This window comes from Hypanus sabinus, chromosome 2, assembly GCF_030144855.1.
Source record: "Hypanus sabinus isolate sHypSab1 chromosome 2, sHypSab1.hap1, whole genome shotgun sequence".
Lineage (NCBI taxonomy): Eukaryota > Metazoa > Chordata > Chondrichthyes > Myliobatiformes > Dasyatidae > Hypanus > Hypanus sabinus.
The window spans coordinates 39356400-39374396 of NC_082707.1; the positions used below are offsets into that span (position 1 = coordinate 39356400).

Consider the following 17997-nt stretch of genomic DNA (forward strand, 5'->3'; position numbering starts at 1 on the left):
ATGAGCCACGAGTTTGAACCCCAAGGAATAGTTCATTCCCAGCCTGCTCCAAGGAGGCACTCTGAACTTACGCCATATCCAATAGCACAAGGTGTTTGTGAGGACATTGATTTACAGTGTGATGTTTCAAATGATAAAAGTCTAAATGCCACATTGGAGGATATAAGGAACGAAAGGAAATAACAAGCATAGTGATGCACCAACAATGCTTTAATGGTGATCCAATGCAATACTATTCATTGATAAGGGCTTTCAAGAATAGCACAGAAGGCAAGATTGAAGATTTTGGTGACCTTCTCTATTTTCTCTTAACAGCTCACTGAATTTACCCTAGAGAGCTTGTCAAAAGTTGCCAGCAGGCCAGTTTGGAGTGTAATGGTAGTTAATAGTGTTATTTCTATACCACCCAGTTAGTCACTCCCACATGGCAGGAGTTCACATACTGTGTTGTAAACAGGGTTGTCAGTAAAAGTTCAGTTGAGTATCCTGCATGCTGTTGTCCTGGTGTGCTCTGCACCATCCCTCGATAATGAACACAATATGGTGTAAGAAGTGGTTGATTGTTGATGAATTGGTGCTACAGACCAGGTAAGATTTCCAACAAGAAAGAATTTACAATAAGACTGTCCTTGTTCGCATATGTCTATGAAAAATGGCCAGAGGCATCAATCTAATCTGTCTATGCTAGTTTGCTAAATGTATGCACCATGAAGCATGAGCTGAGGAAGGACCAGGGTTGCTGGGCAACGCCTTTAAGCGACACCCAAAAATGGCTATATTGTAATAATCTGTGGGTCACTAGCCTGGGAAAGTCCACAGAGACATAAACACAGCAGAGGAGTCAGTCAAACTCTCGGGGAGAGAAAAGATTTTTGTAGTCCAAACAAATAAAATAATAGACAAACAGGAGGAGCATCAAGTAAGCACACTGATATACTGCATGGGTGTATTAGGACTGACAGTAGGTCAGAAAAAGGAGTATAAAACAGTGCAGGACAAATTCAAAGAATATTTCACAGGAAAGCGAAATGTGACATGCGAGGGCAAAGTTCAACTCCAGAAAACTGGAGCCAGGTAAAAGTGTAAATGACTTCATCTCAGCATTGTATGCCCAGTCAGACAACTGTGCATTTGGAAATCTGAGAGATGAGCTCTTTAGAGACAGGATTGTTGTTGGGCTACATTGTCAGAGAGACTTCGGTTGCAGGCAAATCTCACCCTGGAGAAAGCTATTACTATGGTCAGGCAGAGTGAGAGTGTTCACCAACAGGCACAAAAACAAAGGAAGGGGACAATCAAGGTGCAGTCAGACTACAGAAAGGGATGTCAGTAGAGCTCAGCTCAAACAAAACAGACAAGTGAAACAAAGAGCAGGTAAAATGCCTAACTGCAGGAAATGCAGCAAGTCTCCATTTTGCGTCAAAGAGCTCTGTCCAGCAAAAGCAGTGAAGTTCCACCAATGCAATAGAGTTGGTTGTTATAAAAGCCAGTGTCACTCAAAAACAGTTCATCAGGAGGTCAAAGAAGACCATGATTCAGATGAAGAGACAGCTTTCCTTAGGGCTCTAGATTCAATTGGACAAGCTGGTGTACTACGGTTCACTTGCAAAATGAGGCAGTGATGTTCAAAATGGACACTGGGCCAGATGTCACAACCACCCCTGAAAGTCTGTTCACAAAACTGGCAAAGAAAGCAGGTATTACACTAAACTCAACAAAGAAAGTGCTTATGGGGCCAGGAAAACACACGTTCAGTATGAAAGGGGTGTTTACTACTTCCGTCTGTAAAAAATGAGAAACGGTTAAAAGAGGATATCAATGTTGTTTGGAATCTCTTCTCACCACTGCTGGGTTGACATGCCATCAAGAAGCTTAACTTCATTGCAAGGTTAGATTTGCTAAACAATGATCAGTGGCAGGAGAAGTACCCAGAGTTATTCACAGACCTAGGGGTACTGAAAGAAGACTACCCTGTCCAACTGAGGCCAGGAATGATGTTCTACTCTCTTACCACAGTGAGGCACACTCAAGACCCAATGATGAAAAAAGTCAAAGCTGAATTTGAGAGTATGGAGGCATTTGACATCATAACAAGAGTGAATGGACCTACTAACTGGTGTTCCTGGGTGTTGTTCCTGTTCCGAAGCCAGAGGGCACATTGCGGATCTATGTTGATCTATCAAAGTTGAAGTATGCAGTGAGACAGGAGAAGTTTATTCTGCCCTCTGTTGAGCACACATCAGGTATGCTGGGTGGAGCAAAGTTCTTCAGCCAACTAAATGCAAACTCAGGGTTCTGGGAGATCCATTTAGTTCCTGAATCACAGATGCTCACACCTTTATCACACCATATTGATGCTATGCCTTCAAGGGACTCCCTTTTGGCATCTTATCAAGCCCTGAACTCTATGAGGATGAACCAAATTTTGAAGGCACTGGAGGGAAAACACTGCTACATGAATGATATAACCATCTTCGGAGGCTCAAGTGAGGAACATGACAAAAAAGTGGAAGCTGCCTTGGAGAAACTGAAACAGGCTGGAATCACCCTGAACAAAAAGAAATGTGAATGTGCAAAGTTGGAGGTGAAGTTCTTAGGCCACCAACTCTCCTCAGAGGGAGTGAAACCAGATTCAGACAAACCAGTAGGAGTTTGGAACACAGAACAACCTACGAATGTGGCAGAGATCTGCAGTTTTGTAAACCAACTAGGAAAGTTTACAACCAACTGGGAGTTGTAAATCAACTGGGAAAGTTCATTCCAGATTTGGCAGAGAAAACAAAACTACATGAGCACCTCTCTCAGAGAAACATTTGGATCTGGGACGCAGAACAGAAGTCATTCTCAACAATTAAAGCAAAGCTAATCTCTCCACCAACATTTTCATTCTTTGATCTGAACAAAGCAATCAAGGTCTGAGCAGATGCCTCTTCCTTTGGCCAAGTAGGGAGTGCTCATGCAAAACTGCAGTGGTGAATGGATATGCATCAATAGTACTGACTCCTATGGAACAGCATTACACCCAAATCGAAAAGGAGAGGCTGACTCTCATGTGGGCTTGTGAACATTTCAGCTGCTATTTGATAGACACTAAATTCAGATTTGAAATAGACCACAAACCACTTGTCAACCAGCTTGAAACACTTGGTTGACTTACCTCCACATCTGCAAAGATTCAGAATGATGGTAGCAGCTGGAATGAAACAAACCCCGCAGTGAGTACCACCCTGGTATCTAAAGGGCTTACAGGGGCTGGTGATCACGATAGTGAACCTCCTATAATTCCAGTTCAGGAGAAGTCTCAGAAAGTTAAATTATGCTTTCCTGGTTCAAGGAAATATAGCAGTGTTCTGCACAGTGAGCCTCATGAACAAGCTCAACATGATGGGAAAAGGAACACACATTTCCTTTTGCCATGGATCAAGAGAAGATTGCGCTTAGCTAGTTGCTTCAGAATTGGAAATGGCTGTTGTAGATAGTGAAAACTATTGTTAACTGCCTAACACTTATACACAGAAATGTATGCCTATCCACAAAAGGAACATCCCTTGTCAGAGAGATCTTCAGGAATGGTCTCACCTGAAGCATGTTTATTTGCCAGAAATTGAAACGCTTATATAGAACGAAGGGTCTCGGCCTGAAACATCGACAGTGCTTCTTCCTATAAATGGTGCCTGGCCTGCTGTGTTCCACCAGCATTTTGAGTGTGTTGTTTGAATTTCCAGCAACTGCAGATTTCCTTGTGTTTGCTTATAGGATTGAATGTGTTTGAGGTATTGGAGCCATTACAGATGATTCACAGTGTTAATGATGGACCTTATGCAACAAAATAATGCTGGCTTGGACTGTTAATTGAAAGGAGACAGTGGTGGTGGAAGAGATCGCTCTTGGGCAGACCAGACAGTTAATGGAACTTCAGTTTTGCACTTGAATGAACTTTGGCAGCAGCAATTCACGACAGATTTGTCATGAGAAGATCAAAATCCAGGATAGACTGCTGCTCAGAAGAGGACATTTGTGTAAATGTTGAGATTTCATGTCTCCTGTGTATTGTTAGCATGTAGTTGTAATTATTATAGTAATTAGGGGGTTGGAATGTAGGATTCATGTATATGTTCTCTTTGTATTCTGGGATGCACGTTTATTATGGTAACTAGTTGAGTGGGGGCACGGTAAAAGTGAAGGAAGAAGTTACGTATTCTTGCTTATTTTGTGGCAGTTTGGCCATTGGGACCAGCTGTATCTGTTGATGACTGCTGAGATAACACTCAGTAATGTTTAATTGTATGTTATTGAATAAAGGGTTTGACTTCTGGAGCAATCATTGGTAAAGAATGATGCAAAAATATTTAGTCATTTCTTATGGATGAACAAAGGATTTGAACTTGGGGTTCAAATCCATACGTCCCTCAAGGTCGCTGTACAGATGATTAGGGTAGTTAAGAAGGCCCATGGTTTGCTAGGCTTCATTAATGGGGGGGGGGGGGGGGATTGAGTTCAAGAGTAGAGAGGTCATGTTGCAACTCTACAAATCTCTGGTAAGACCGCACATAGAGTATTGTGTCCAATTCTGGTCACCTCATTATAGGGAGGATGTGGAAGCTATGGAGAGGGTGCAGAGGAAATTTACCAGGATGTTGCCTGGATTGGAGAACAAGTCATATGAAGCAAGGTTAACAGAGCTGGGACTTTTCTCTTTGGAGCATAGAAGAATGACAGGGGACTTGATAGAGGTCTACAAAATTATGAGAGGCATAGATAGGGTGGATAGTCAGTACCTGTTTCCCATGGCACCAATAGCAAACACCAGAGGGCATATGTACAAAATTAAGGGAGGGAAGTTTAGGGAAGATATCAGGGGTAAGTTTTTTTTTTACACAGAGGGTTGAGAGTGCCTGGAATGACTTGCCAGGGATGGTGGTGGAGGCCAAAACATTAGGGGTATTTAAGAGCCTCTTGGAGAGGAACATGGATGAAAAAAAATGGAGAGTTATGGGGTAGTGTGGGTTTAGTACTTTTTTTTAAGGATTTTATGTGTTGGCACAACATGGAGGGCTGAAGGGCCTGTACTGTGCCGTAGTGTTCTATGGTTCTTTGCTATCCTGTTAATACTCTCCGTTGTTATTTTCCAGCTGCCTAATGCCCACTCTTGCCTCTTTAAAAATGTGACAAAAAACTTTTCATGTCCTGTTTTATATATTGGCTAGGTTACCTTCATATTTCATCTTTTCTCTCATTGCTTTTCAGTTGCTGTTAGTTTTTGAAAGCTTTCTATTCCTCTAGCTACCCACTAATTTTTGTTCTATTCTATGCCCTCTTTTCTTTTCAGGTTTAAATGTAATTTGAGATATATGGTATTTAAAATAATGAGAAAATTTTTTAACCTCAAACAGTTTAAGAGCTAGAGATGAGCACCGCTACAGTATTGGCAATTATTTTAGGGAAAACATCATTATTTATCTTAACTGTAGTTTCCAATATAAGAGGATTTACCTGGGAACAAATAAGTCATCAATTTTTGCACAGAAAAGTGAAATCAGAGGTTCAGGTGCTTGCAGGAAACTGCAGATTTGATCATTTCTTCCACTATTGCTCACCCTTACTGACCTGTTCTGGACACAGGGAGCTGACCCATCCAACTCTGGAGCCAAGTGGCATCCTGCAAGCTGGACTACACTTTGTTCCCATTCATTTGCTGTACCAATAACGTGTAGATTTTCATAACATGGTAATTGTAGTTTTGAGATCAAGCTCCTAAGTTGTTTAAATATTTTGCTTTTTGTTTAAATAAGTTTTTTTAATTATAATGTTCTAATATAACAGTGATAATTCAGAAGTACTTCAATACCCATTCAATATTTCTGGTATGCCCTAAAACACATCGTGCAAATTCCAGATTGCTTCACATATTAAGTAGGAATTCATATATTTAAATCTTTTTATAATATCTATTAGTTAATGTCAAATATTCCAAAAGGATCCCCTTGGAATCCAAATTGGGATCTTGTCTTCTACAAATGATTAATTCTTTATGAAGCAGATTAACTGCTGTACACAGGCTGCTGTTTTCCACTTTGGAAATTGTCTACACTTCCTATATGCCCTTGATGCACTGCCGGATACAAATTAAATAGTAACTTAATTGTTTATAATTTAATAGAAATATGCTGAAGAATTTTTGATTTATCCAATGCAAGAAGCTGAAGGACTTTGAAATCTTAGTAGCTTAAGAAATCTTTGAATGGTACTTAAAGATTTATTAAAAATCAGAACATGTTTTGGAATGTTTTTTTATTGTGGGTTACAGAATGGGATTACAATACAAATTTGTTCAACTTCAGTTCAAACCATATACAAGAATCAAACAATCCCCGTCTGGATTAAAATAGAGATTTTGACATTAGAGTTTTACATATGCCAATGCTTCAATAGCAATTCATATACAGGATATTGAGAATTAACACTAAAATTAGAAAACCATACAAATGCAAGGGTTTTATAAATCAGCAAATATAACACTCATTAATGTTTATTTTATGAAATTAACTGAGAATAATACATTAGATTTCTGTACTGGAGTACTTCACTACATGACAAATTTTCATCAGATTGGACTTGATACAAATCATTTTAATTGATGTAGCCAGAAAAACTGGATAAGCATGCCTATTGATATTATATCAGTTATATAACTCTGTTGTATCTGTCATCCAATAGGAATTTTATTACATGTCCATGCATTTATCTGATTAATGGAAGTATGTTTTACTGCATCTTATTCAGCTTATTCTTTAAAAAAAGGTATTAAAATTTAAGTTTGAAAGGACTGTACACTGCAATAGTGAATCTGTTACCTGAAATATAGACCACCCAGTTCCCCCCACCCCACTTCATAGTGCTAGCTAGTCAGAGTATTTCACAACTTGTTTAAAATTTCAATTCTGCACTATTTATTGAAATTACAGATAATAATATTTCCATATTTTTCTATTCTATTTATATGTGTATTATCCTCAATATTCCCTCTGGAATCATCCCAATACATGGCTTAAGTAAATACAACCAATATTCAATCACCCTGGCCCATATTCAGTGTATAAATAATAACTAGCAACAAGTGCAATCGAAGTAACTTAACACTTTTAATTTTCCAATATCAATATTTCTAAGTCATAGTACAGCAGATCTGTACAAGAGGTACTGACAAAGAAATGAGGATAACTTGTCAAGATGGCTGATCCACTTGGTGGCTTTGATAAGCTTGAAAGAATAAAACTTCCTTTCTAGCAAATATTTCATATGTATATGAACATATGAAATTATTTAGAAGATGAACTGTCTTTAAGAACTGTAGTTATTACACAAAACTTTTTAGTGGTTTATTCTTGCAATCTTAAAAAAGTTAAAACATGAAAACCACTCACTCCCTTACACAGAATGAATTAGAAATATGTGAGATTTGTATGCTTTACTTACAATATATGATACAAAAGTACAAGACATAATGAGAAACTTTCACAACTATTGTTATGTTATCCAGATGTGCTCTTACTGGAGTTTACACTATATAAAGAAGAGCAAACTAAATGTTATAGTGCACGCATTCACATGATTTGCCCAAAACTACCAGCAGTTTCCATTTAACAAGCACTTTGAAGTCATTTTCCTTCTTCATAATTTCCTCATGAAATAATAAAGGAGTACCAATTGTTTTAAAAAAAGGGGTAAGGAGAACATTCAGAGACCAGATTCAAAGAGGAATCTACACAAAACTGTTTAAAACAATTATAATATATTCATTTTTAAATACACAGTTAAAGATAAACTGGAAAAATAATTAATAAAAACAAAGTAGGTTATGGTTCCTTTATGTAATAGACAATCTGATGCCACAAGAGGAAAACTGGTTGATCACAGGTTCAATACACTACTATGTCTTCCCTTTCTGCATCCAAAATGCGGGATTATCAACTGGAGATTAACTTTTTCGGAAGTGTGTGTGCGTGGCAAGGGCAGGTAAGAGGGAAATTGAGCTATTAAGAAAGTATCATTTATGAAACACAATGAATTTTTCTACGTTCTTAGGAGAACATTTTACATGCTGTAATTTAAAATATTCAGATTGTATATCATGATAGCTCACCACTAATTGTTCTCAAATTGTAGTATTTAGATGACTGATTACAGATGAGGAGAAACACAAACTGTGACCTTTCTCCAACTTCAAATGATAGTTCATTGCAGGTGGCATACAAAAACAGAAAAAGACACATCATTCTACCAAGCTTAGATATTAGCACAGTGGGAACCTGCCGCTCCATAAGTACATTATTTCCTTATATCTATGTTCAAAGGTTATAATTAATGGCTGCAGAGTTTTAAGGGAGTATCTTTTAATCAATGCAAAATTTAAAAACCTCCAAATCACAACTGTAATTAAAATAAATTAACTTTATTAATTGGATATTATCTTCTAAAATTCAGTAGATCCTAGAACAGTTTCTTCAATTTGGAATATACCAAACATGAGACCACGACCATAAGGGGTAAACCACTGATCTGGTTGCCAGGCATCACAAGTGGATAACGGCTGGATTCCATTGTAAAGGATTTGAATATCAAGACTTTTTTAAATTTTACTGAATAGTGTCAACATGAATTTGTGGACAGGGAATAATGGTCAACTTATCTAAAGGAGTTCTTTAAGGTTTCTAGAACAGTAAATTTGCAGACAAGAAATTGATGTAAATGTATATTCATAAGACTTTCAATAAGGCCTGGTAAGTTGTTCTTCATGGAATGAATTTACCAGGATGGATTTAGAGTTGGAATAACAGATCGAAAACAAAGACAAGGAATAAATAAGTCTTTCTCAAAATGATACAGTATCTAGTGTGTTACTGTGGGTGTCTGAGTGTGGGCTGCAAATATTCACACTCCTTATCAATGCCTTTGGTGATTAGATTAATTGTCACGCATAGCGCAGGGTGCAAAGGAATTCCCTGCTTATATGAGGCTCACAGACTGAACAATACATACAGCAGTAAAAAGATAAATACACCGATAAGCACAGAACAGCAGAATAGCATAAAGATTGCAGCAGATGATCAAATCTAACATTTTTATGTTTGCTGACGACCAAGAAACTAAGTGGAAATGTGAATAGAGATGAGGAAGCAAGATGTAGACAATCTAAGTGCACAACAGTGTCACTAGATGCAGTACCATGCAATAAAATGAGCAGTTATCTACTTAAGTAGGAAAAAAAACATATTGAAATGCTGAGCATTTAAGAAATAGTAACTTTCAAAGGGAGCTGTGTGTCCTTGCATAAAGCTAACATAAAGGTGCAGCAAGCATTTAGGGAAGTAAATGATTCAATGGGTCTAGCTGCAAAATAACTTTAGTAAAAGTACTTCTCACTATAATTACATAGGGTCTTGCCGAGTCTTTATTTGAGTGTCATGTATAACTTTCTTTTCTTTACTTCAAAAACAGTTATAAAGTGCAGGGAAGGCTCACTGTGCTGGTTCCTGTGATGGAGGTCATTTGGGGGAGAAATTGAGTAGTCTTAGCATCAATTTTATAGATTACCGTGAAATATGACTTCACTGAGACACACATTTTTCTTTAAAGGTTGTCCAATAGGTTAGATACTGGAGAATATTACCCCTGGTTGGCATGGTTTAGACTTGGGGACTGTCTTGAAATATGGTTAGACCTTTTAGTATTGAAATGAGGAGAAATTTCTTCACTTGGAATTTTCAATTGAATCTTCACTTTGGAATCATCAGTGCTAGAAGGCTATGGAGGCTCATTTATTGCCTACGTTCTAAACAGATCTGGATTTTAGAGGAATCAAGAGATACGACATGAAATGGGTATTGAGGCAAGAGATTGATTATGACCTTGTTGAATGGCAGAGGGGCTCAAGGGGTCAAAAGGACAGAGCCTCCGCCTCTTGTTCTTAATCCATCTCAGATTTAGATAAATAGTTCCATCTTCTTTTCAGAATCATACAGCATGGAAACTTTCACAAATATCAGTCCCCTACATAGCATGAAATAAGAGGTGATGTGTCTATCTTAGCATTTGATTCTCTATTACAAATCTCCCTTTTTAGACATATAGTAGTTTGTCTTTGAAATTATAAGAATGTACAATCAAACTGCAATGAATCTAGTCATATTTTCCCAAACAGGAAAAAAAGAATTGAGAGAAAATGATATTAAGGACTTGCTGTATGTGACAGAGAATAGTCATAAAAAAGAAAGGAAAAAATCCCCAAACAGATAGTTAATTAAATCTACAAGATTTGAAAAACCTACCAATGTCTTTTATACAAGGTTACTTTTGAACATAAATTGAACTGAGTTCCATTTGAAAGAAGTAGATTGGATCATTAGAATCAAATAAACATTAGGATTTAAATAAATTAAAGGCTGATTTCAGACTGTTGCAAACAATATAATACTTTTGTTTTGATTTTATTATTTGACGAACAAATTAAACTATCACCTTTTTGTTTACAGCCATGTGGCTGCCTGAAATGGGCTCAAGTTTTATCTGAAGACATTCTAATGAAACAATAACTGTTCCAAATATGCATTGCAAACGAGTGATCATACTGCATTAGTAAATGAACTTTAATTGGCTTCATCTAAGAGTACAAATTCTCAAGAGGTGTAAAGATGTCTCTCAACTATTCAATTCGGTCTACACCTAATTTTTTATGCAGCACTTTTAATAAAATTGATCTCCAAACTATTCAGAATGCAGGTTATAGCATTATACATTTCATATATAGCTAAAATGAACAAACTGGCTTGCACATAAAATATAAACAGTTAAGTTATAATCAAACTCAAATAACAATAAATAACCAAATAGCTTTGATGATATTCAATACATTTCACAATTTGTACACTGGAGTGCCTCAATAAAAACCTTTTGCTATAAGTCATACTGCATTCATAGAAGATTGATTTAATCCAAGTCAGCAGTATAATGAAATAGCCCAGAAATAAAACAATATTAGTAAAACTCTTTCAATCATAATGTTTTTCTGACAATCCAGTCAAATACTTCAGGTGCTGTGTTTCAATAACAAACAGACAGAAGCTAGGTTTTTTTTACATTCCTGAATAGTCTTTCATATTCGAATAATTAAGTTTGCTAACCTGAATTTTTAGCTCTAAACATTCTTGGAAGTCTTAAGGTATTGAATAAAGGTCCTCACAGTTGTATCCAAAACACACATCTGTCCCAACAGCATCTGATCTTAAAATACCACCAGATAATTCAATTAAGTAGTAATAAAAATGTCAGTGATATCTATTTGTTAAACATAGAATACCAGATATACAAGTACTTTTCTCCACTGTCCAAGATGTGAATGACAAGTGCAATTAGTTCAACTGACTGAAACACCATTCCTCCAACATGAATACGGCTACTTCCTAGAACCCAGCAAGGAGCTTCAGTGCTATACAATACACACACTGCTCAGACTGAACAATCACTTCCCTCCCACCAAACAAAAAGTTTTTGGACATTCAATCACACATTTTCTAAAAGCATTTAAATAAACAGATTGTTAAATTAACAAGGATGGATAAGGTATTATCAACTTACTGACCAGCAAAGACAGTATCACCAAAATAAGCTTTGCTCATGGAAGGCAATAGGTTGTATTATCAGTATGCAGAGTTAGGTATGGGCATTGGGGCCGGTCCCAAATTTTTAAAAAGTGCATGCTTCATTGAAAAAAATTCAAGTACTTTTGTTAACTTATGTCTTCTTGCTCAATCACAATCCATGCACTGTGAACTCTCATTTTCTCCTCCTTGATCCTCTGATGAATAACATTTTATGGTTTTTCTAGCAAGCAATTCTTTACGTGCCTGAAGTCGGTCACAACGAGGACAGTGATCTGATTTAAAGCAGGATTTGTGATAACATGCTTTACATTCTGAAGAAACAAAAAAAATTTTCATTTTACTAAAACACATTTCAGGAAGAAATTCATTAAAATAAAAAGTGAGCTTTGGTGTGAGCACAAATACAAATTATAAATGCTACAATGAACTTGATTAGCATTGGTATTCACATTATCTAAGGAGCACAGACCAAACAAATCTTCAAAATAAAAATGGATCAAACAGTTTCTACTTGTCTGCTTTAAACTAAAACTTATCTCTAGCATCTAGCCAAAAAATGGGTAAAGTCAAAGAAGATAGTAGGAAAACCATCTAAAAGTTCACTTGAAGACAAGTTTTCAGTAAGTCTTAAAGGAGTAGTGGTGTGCCAAAGCAGGTTATGAAGGAACTTGCAGGGTGTAGGTGACTACAGCTGCAACGGAAGGGGTGAACAGCCAGAGCTGGAGGATGCCATTTGCAGCAATGGAAGCAACGTAGATACAGGCGAGTTTCATACAGTGCAGGGAAAAAAAACAAGCAACCTTAAAAGAGACCGTCACCATGTCAGAAAAGAAACCAACAATTAAAAACTGATTTAAATAAATACAGTGGATTCCGGTTAATTCTCCATCGGTTAATTGGGTCAGCTGCTTATTTGGGACAGCTCTTGAAGAACAAAAACTAATTGAGAAAACAGCCAGGATTCCTTTCATTATTTTGGGACACCTTGCTGCTTAATTGGGATAGAAGATTTGTGCCAAACAGCTTCTAACTAGCATCATCTTTCCTCTCATTGCTCTTTAGTTGCCTTCTGTTAGTTTTTAAAAGCTTTCTAATCCTCTAGCTGTCCATTAATTTTTGTTCAATTCTACACCCTCTTTTGTTTTCAAGTTTAAATGTAATTTGAGACCTATCTGCTAATTAGAAAGAAAATAATTGGAGAATATTTTAACCTCGACAGTTGAATAGCTAGAGATTAGTACCACCATTGGCTATTTTTTTTTAGGAAAAACATCATTATTTAACTTAACTGTTGTTTCCAATATAAAAGGATTCATTTGGAAATGAAGTCGTCATCAATTTTTGTACAGAAAAGGGAAGTCAGAGGTTCAGGTGCTCGCAGTAAACTTCAGATTTCATCATCGTGGATCTGAATGTGCCCTGAACTTTCTTACACTATTGCTCACCCTTGCTAACCTGACAAGCTAAGTGTGTAACAATGTGACTAGATGCAGTGCCATACATGGCAGGTATGCTGGATGATTTCTTCTGTCGATAACTGTTAGAAACCAATACAGTTTTATAGTACTGTAGTGGCTCCGGTAGTGTTCTAATTTGTTCTGCATTTCATTTAAATACATAATTTGTTACTCAGTTAAACGACAGTTTGCCTTTTTTTAAAAATACCTTTCTAACTATTTCCAAGAAACCGGTTAACTGGGGCAGTCGCTTAATTGGGCAAAAATGTATTTCTGTGTATGTGTCCCAATTAACTAGAATCCACTGAGCAAAGAATGGAATTAGCGGCAAGCATTCAAACATCTGAGTGAGCCATTACATCTAATTGCATCTAAGAAAAAAATCTGCCTTCCTGAACCGTTTTTATCAACTCAGTGGTGTCAGGTGTAACTGGAAAGGCACCGAGAATGAGAAAAACCAAAGTATATAATGGGGACCTGAACTATACAAAATAAAAGAAAATAAGCTTTTTGTCTTCAAGATTAATTGAAGTTCTATTGAATACTTACATTACTTACTTAGTTAACTTTATCTGTGGATAAATTAATTGAACACTGTAAGTTGCCCTTAGCTAGCATAAGGATGATTGGTAGAATCAGGATAGAATTGATAGTGTGGAAGGGTGGCTGAAGGTTGGTGCAGCCTGTTTCCGTGGCGTATCTTTTTACGATTATGTATAAGGCATTCACATAGTCAGACCACAAATAAGTTTCACATGCTTATTTGTGACTTGAGGCTTTTGAACAAATGCTTAATAATAGACTCCCAAGATGTTCTTACCAGAGAGTACAACCATTAAATACTAACCTTCACACCTTTTACATTTGTGGAGTTCAAAAGGGAAGATGATATCAGTATCATTACCACAGAATTCACAGATGAAGCCTTTAGCCTGACAAAGCTAAGCAAAGCAAAACAAACCAGTTATTCTTAAATAGTTTCTTAATTGCAAGATTTCACTTTAAAGAACACTAGTTAATACATCAGCAGAACTGAAAATAATGTTGGGAAGTTAGTAGTCACATTCCTAAGTAAATTCCTAAGTTGGGGCAGCAACACTTTACAGTACCAGCGACCCAGGTTCATCGCTCGACACTGCCTGTAAGGAGGTCGTACATTCTCCCCGTAACCACATGGGTTTACTCCAAGTGCTCCAGTTTCCTCCTGTATTCCAAAGACATACTGACTGGTAGGTTAATTGATCATTGCCTTGGTTAGGCTAGGATTAAACGGGGGGATTGCTGGGTGATATGGCTCAACGGGACGGAAGGGCCCACTCCACACTGTATGCCAATAAATAAACAGAGACAAATTAAAACTTTACCAATCTTAATGAGTAAGATAACATCACTAGGCTAATTTTAAATGGAATGCATAACATTACAATATACATGGTGTCCACAATATATGCGATGAACTTACATATACGCTAGCACTGAACTATACTGATGAAAAGCAGAATTTATCTATGTAGAAGAAAACCAAACAAGGAAAATGAAAAGGTTAGAAATTCCTCTTTCACCCTGTAAGAACTCTGCAATAAAAGCACATCATCTATTCATTTTTCTCATAAAGCTATTAAACCAAATAGGTTAATAGTCACACACCAAATTAACTTTGAAATATGAAGACAACATAGGGTGTCCAGGGAGGGGTAGCACCTCTGGTCCCCACTATATTCTCAGCACTCACCTGTGGTTCCACGTAGCCGTGTGCATGCGACAGTGGCCACACCACAGTGCACTGCCTTAACAGGCGGGGTAAACCAGGTGAGAGTAGTCAGCAGACCTTACACCCCAGCAAATAGGGACATGTCTCTCCCAGCATGCAAAATCAGCTCCATGAAGAGCAAAGGGCTTGACAAGGCACAGAACTAGTCAAAGGCATCCACAAAAGGTGCCAGTTATGACGACTGCTCATACCACTGGACTGGGACCTCTGAGGTCGAGAGCGGAAATATCCCCAAAGCAACGGCTTTTCTATTTTAAAATCTCTCCTGCACAGGTTTCCTGTCATTGTTCACTACGGCAGACAACCACCACGGAGACAAGAGACTGCAGATGCTGAAATCTGCAGCAAAAAACAGACTGCTAGTGTTATGAATGTACCACAGCTCTGAGGGGCCGAAGGAGCGGGAGCAGCCCCCTCCTTCCGGAGAATCGCAAGATCGCTATTAATTCGGGTCTTGGAAGTGAGAGACAATGCAACAGTTTTGGCCATTGTTCTTAGAGGCACCTGTGTGACGTGCACGTCCCTGCTACGTGACAGCTACCATGGATATGGACACCCTCGGGCAATGTGGGGGTGGGGATTGCATCTCCCTACTTTGATGGGCATCTACAACTCTGAAAGTCAAGATAAAAGGGGACTGCAGGAGGCAGTACCCCAGCGACGCACCAGAAGGACACCCTCGCTCAGTGCTCCCGTGGCTGGAAGCCACTCAATGCCACATGCGCTCCTAACTCCTTTGCCTGGGGAACGGGTGGCTGATAATACCGAGAAGGACTTCGAACTAACAACGGGGAAACAACATTCCCCTGATTTTACAGAGTGGCTTCATAAAGACCCGGGCAAGTTTTTTTCGTTTTTCACCAATCCCTCTAAAACACGTGAAACCCAGCAATTCCCCGAAAGGCTAAAGTCTGCAGACTTCTGAGTGACTTTTATATCTCCAACGGACAAAATATTATCCCCTAGACAACAGCCGAGATTACTTCTTAATGATGATTATTACTATACCCGCGCTTTAGATTGAGTATTGATGACGTGCATTATCTGAATGTTTGTATTAACCTTACTTTTGTGCCCCTTTATAAATAAAAACGTTTGAAAATAGTGACATCAGACTTCAACGGATCTTTGCTGAATCTTAACTATCTTTGCTGGTAAGTTATCCAGTTACAGGATACGTAACACTAGTTAAACTGATCAGGTTGGCAGCAGCTACCTAACTGGATGTTTCTATTCTATTTGCCATTATCATATTACACCCATTGCACTTACAGGATAGTGGTCAGCATATGCTGCATTAAACGTTTAGATACATCATGCTTATTTCTATAGTATGTTGCATTCATTCCTGAGAGTCTCAATGCTGCATACCATACACTGGGCCACATGGGCTGAGCCTATCTTCACAAGGTCCTTCAGCCTTCCAGCTAGTTCCCCTTTCTTTATAGCCGTGAGATCATTTAGTGAATATAGATGAAGATCTTCAGTGAGATGACCCGGTTCTCTGTCAAAGTTATCCAGAAGACTACAAAAGCAGAATATAATAATATGTTATTGTGCAAGCAATATTGGAGCTTTACAGTCTTACCAAAAAGTATGCCCCTATTTGGCATATCTGAAAGTTAAATCTTAAAGAACTCAAAATCTATGACCATCTCTTTATGTAAGACTAAAAATATCCTAATACTCTTCATGGTTTAAAGTACACACAATCATAGTTGGAAAATTTCAGTGTGATATTACAATTTCTTTTAAATCATTTGTGAGTTTACTAAATACAATTCTTAGTCAAGTAAAATGTATAATGGTAGAGAAACTGCAGCAATTAAATCAGTGGCAAAGGAGAGTGGAACCAATTGATGCATTCCATAAGAATTTACAAAACAAAAACTTCTACCCAGTGTCTCTGAGATATGGTAATACAGTCAAGAAACAACATCTCAGGGGCAGCCCAGTATGGTACCAGTTAGATTCAAGATTCAAAAACTTTACTGTCATTCTAACCATACATCAGCTCTGCAGGGCAGAATGAGACAGCGTTTCCCAGGAGCAGTGCAATCATAACATAACAAACGCAGCACTAAATAATAAACATAACAATAAATAGTAAAACACAACAGCCACATGTCAGTTAAAAACAAGTTATAAGTGTCCAGTGAAGGTTAAAAGTGTCCAAAGTAGAGTCAGGTAGAGCAGCTATTTAGCAGTCTGACTGCCTGTGGGAGGAAGCTGTTTAGTAGCCTTTTGGTTTTAGTTTTGATGCTTCTGTAACGTTTACCTGATGGCAGAAGAACAAACAGTTCTTGGAGAGGGTGTGAGGGGTCTTTAATGATGTACCGTGTCTTCTGGAGGCATCGACTCTGAAAGAGGTCTTGGACAGAAGGTAGGGAGATCCCAATAACCTTCTCTGCTCCCCTAACCACCCTCTGCAAGGCTTTTTTGTCGGCAGCACTGCAGCTGGAGTACCAGGTTGTGATGCAAAAGGCCAGCACACTCTCAACCACTCCTCTGTAGAATGTAGTTAAGATGTTAGTGGAGAGCGATGCTTGGTTAAGCTTCCTCAGAAAGTGCAATCTCTGCTGGGCTCATTTCATAATCTCAGTGGTGTTCCTGGACCAAGTGAGATTGTCCGAGATCTGCACCCCAAGGAACTTGATGTTTTCCACTCTTAATTAGCATAGCATTATTACATTCAATTCCACCACTGTCTACAAGGAGTTTATATATTCTCCTTGTAGCCACATGGGTTTCCTCTGGGTGCTCTGGTTTCCTTCCACAGTCCAAAGACATACGGGTTAGTAGATTAATTGGTCATATGGGTGTAACTGGGTGGTGCAGGCTCATTTGAACTGGAATGGCCAAATGAATCACTAAATAAGTTAAATATCTCTTACAATTTCTAGCTTTATTTCCTCCAACTTGTGGCATGTTGTGAATTATAGTTTTGTAACTATACATGTGATACAATAGTATTCCTAGGTTTTGTACTGTCAACCATGTCATCCACTTCCAAAACTCTGACCTTGTTAATTCTGGAGTACAATCTAGATAACAATCAAATACTTGATACTTATTCAGCAAAGACATTTGTAATTACAGCCATATTACC

At 37.9% G+C, this 17997-nt stretch overlaps 1 protein-coding gene across 3 annotated transcripts in view; it reads right to left on the minus strand.

Annotated features, from left to right (window-relative positions):
- Nucleotides 1–6276: 6276 nt before the first annotated feature.
- Nucleotides 6277–17997, minus strand: part of rubcn (rubicon autophagy regulator) — a 131033-nt gene continuing 119312 nt past the window's right edge. For all 3 annotated transcript variants that reach the window (XM_059944377.1, XM_059944371.1, XM_059944386.1), the window contains 3 exons: nucleotides 16260–16413; nucleotides 13965–14058; nucleotides 6277–11971 (listed from right to left, as the gene is read on the minus strand). In XM_059944377.1, coding sequence (XP_059800360.1) covers nucleotides 11805–11971; nucleotides 13965–14058; nucleotides 16260–16413 — 415 coding nt within the window. In that variant the 3' untranslated portion in view covers nucleotides 6277–11804. The remainder of the gene's footprint in view (nucleotides 11972–13964; nucleotides 14059–16259; nucleotides 16414–17997) is intronic.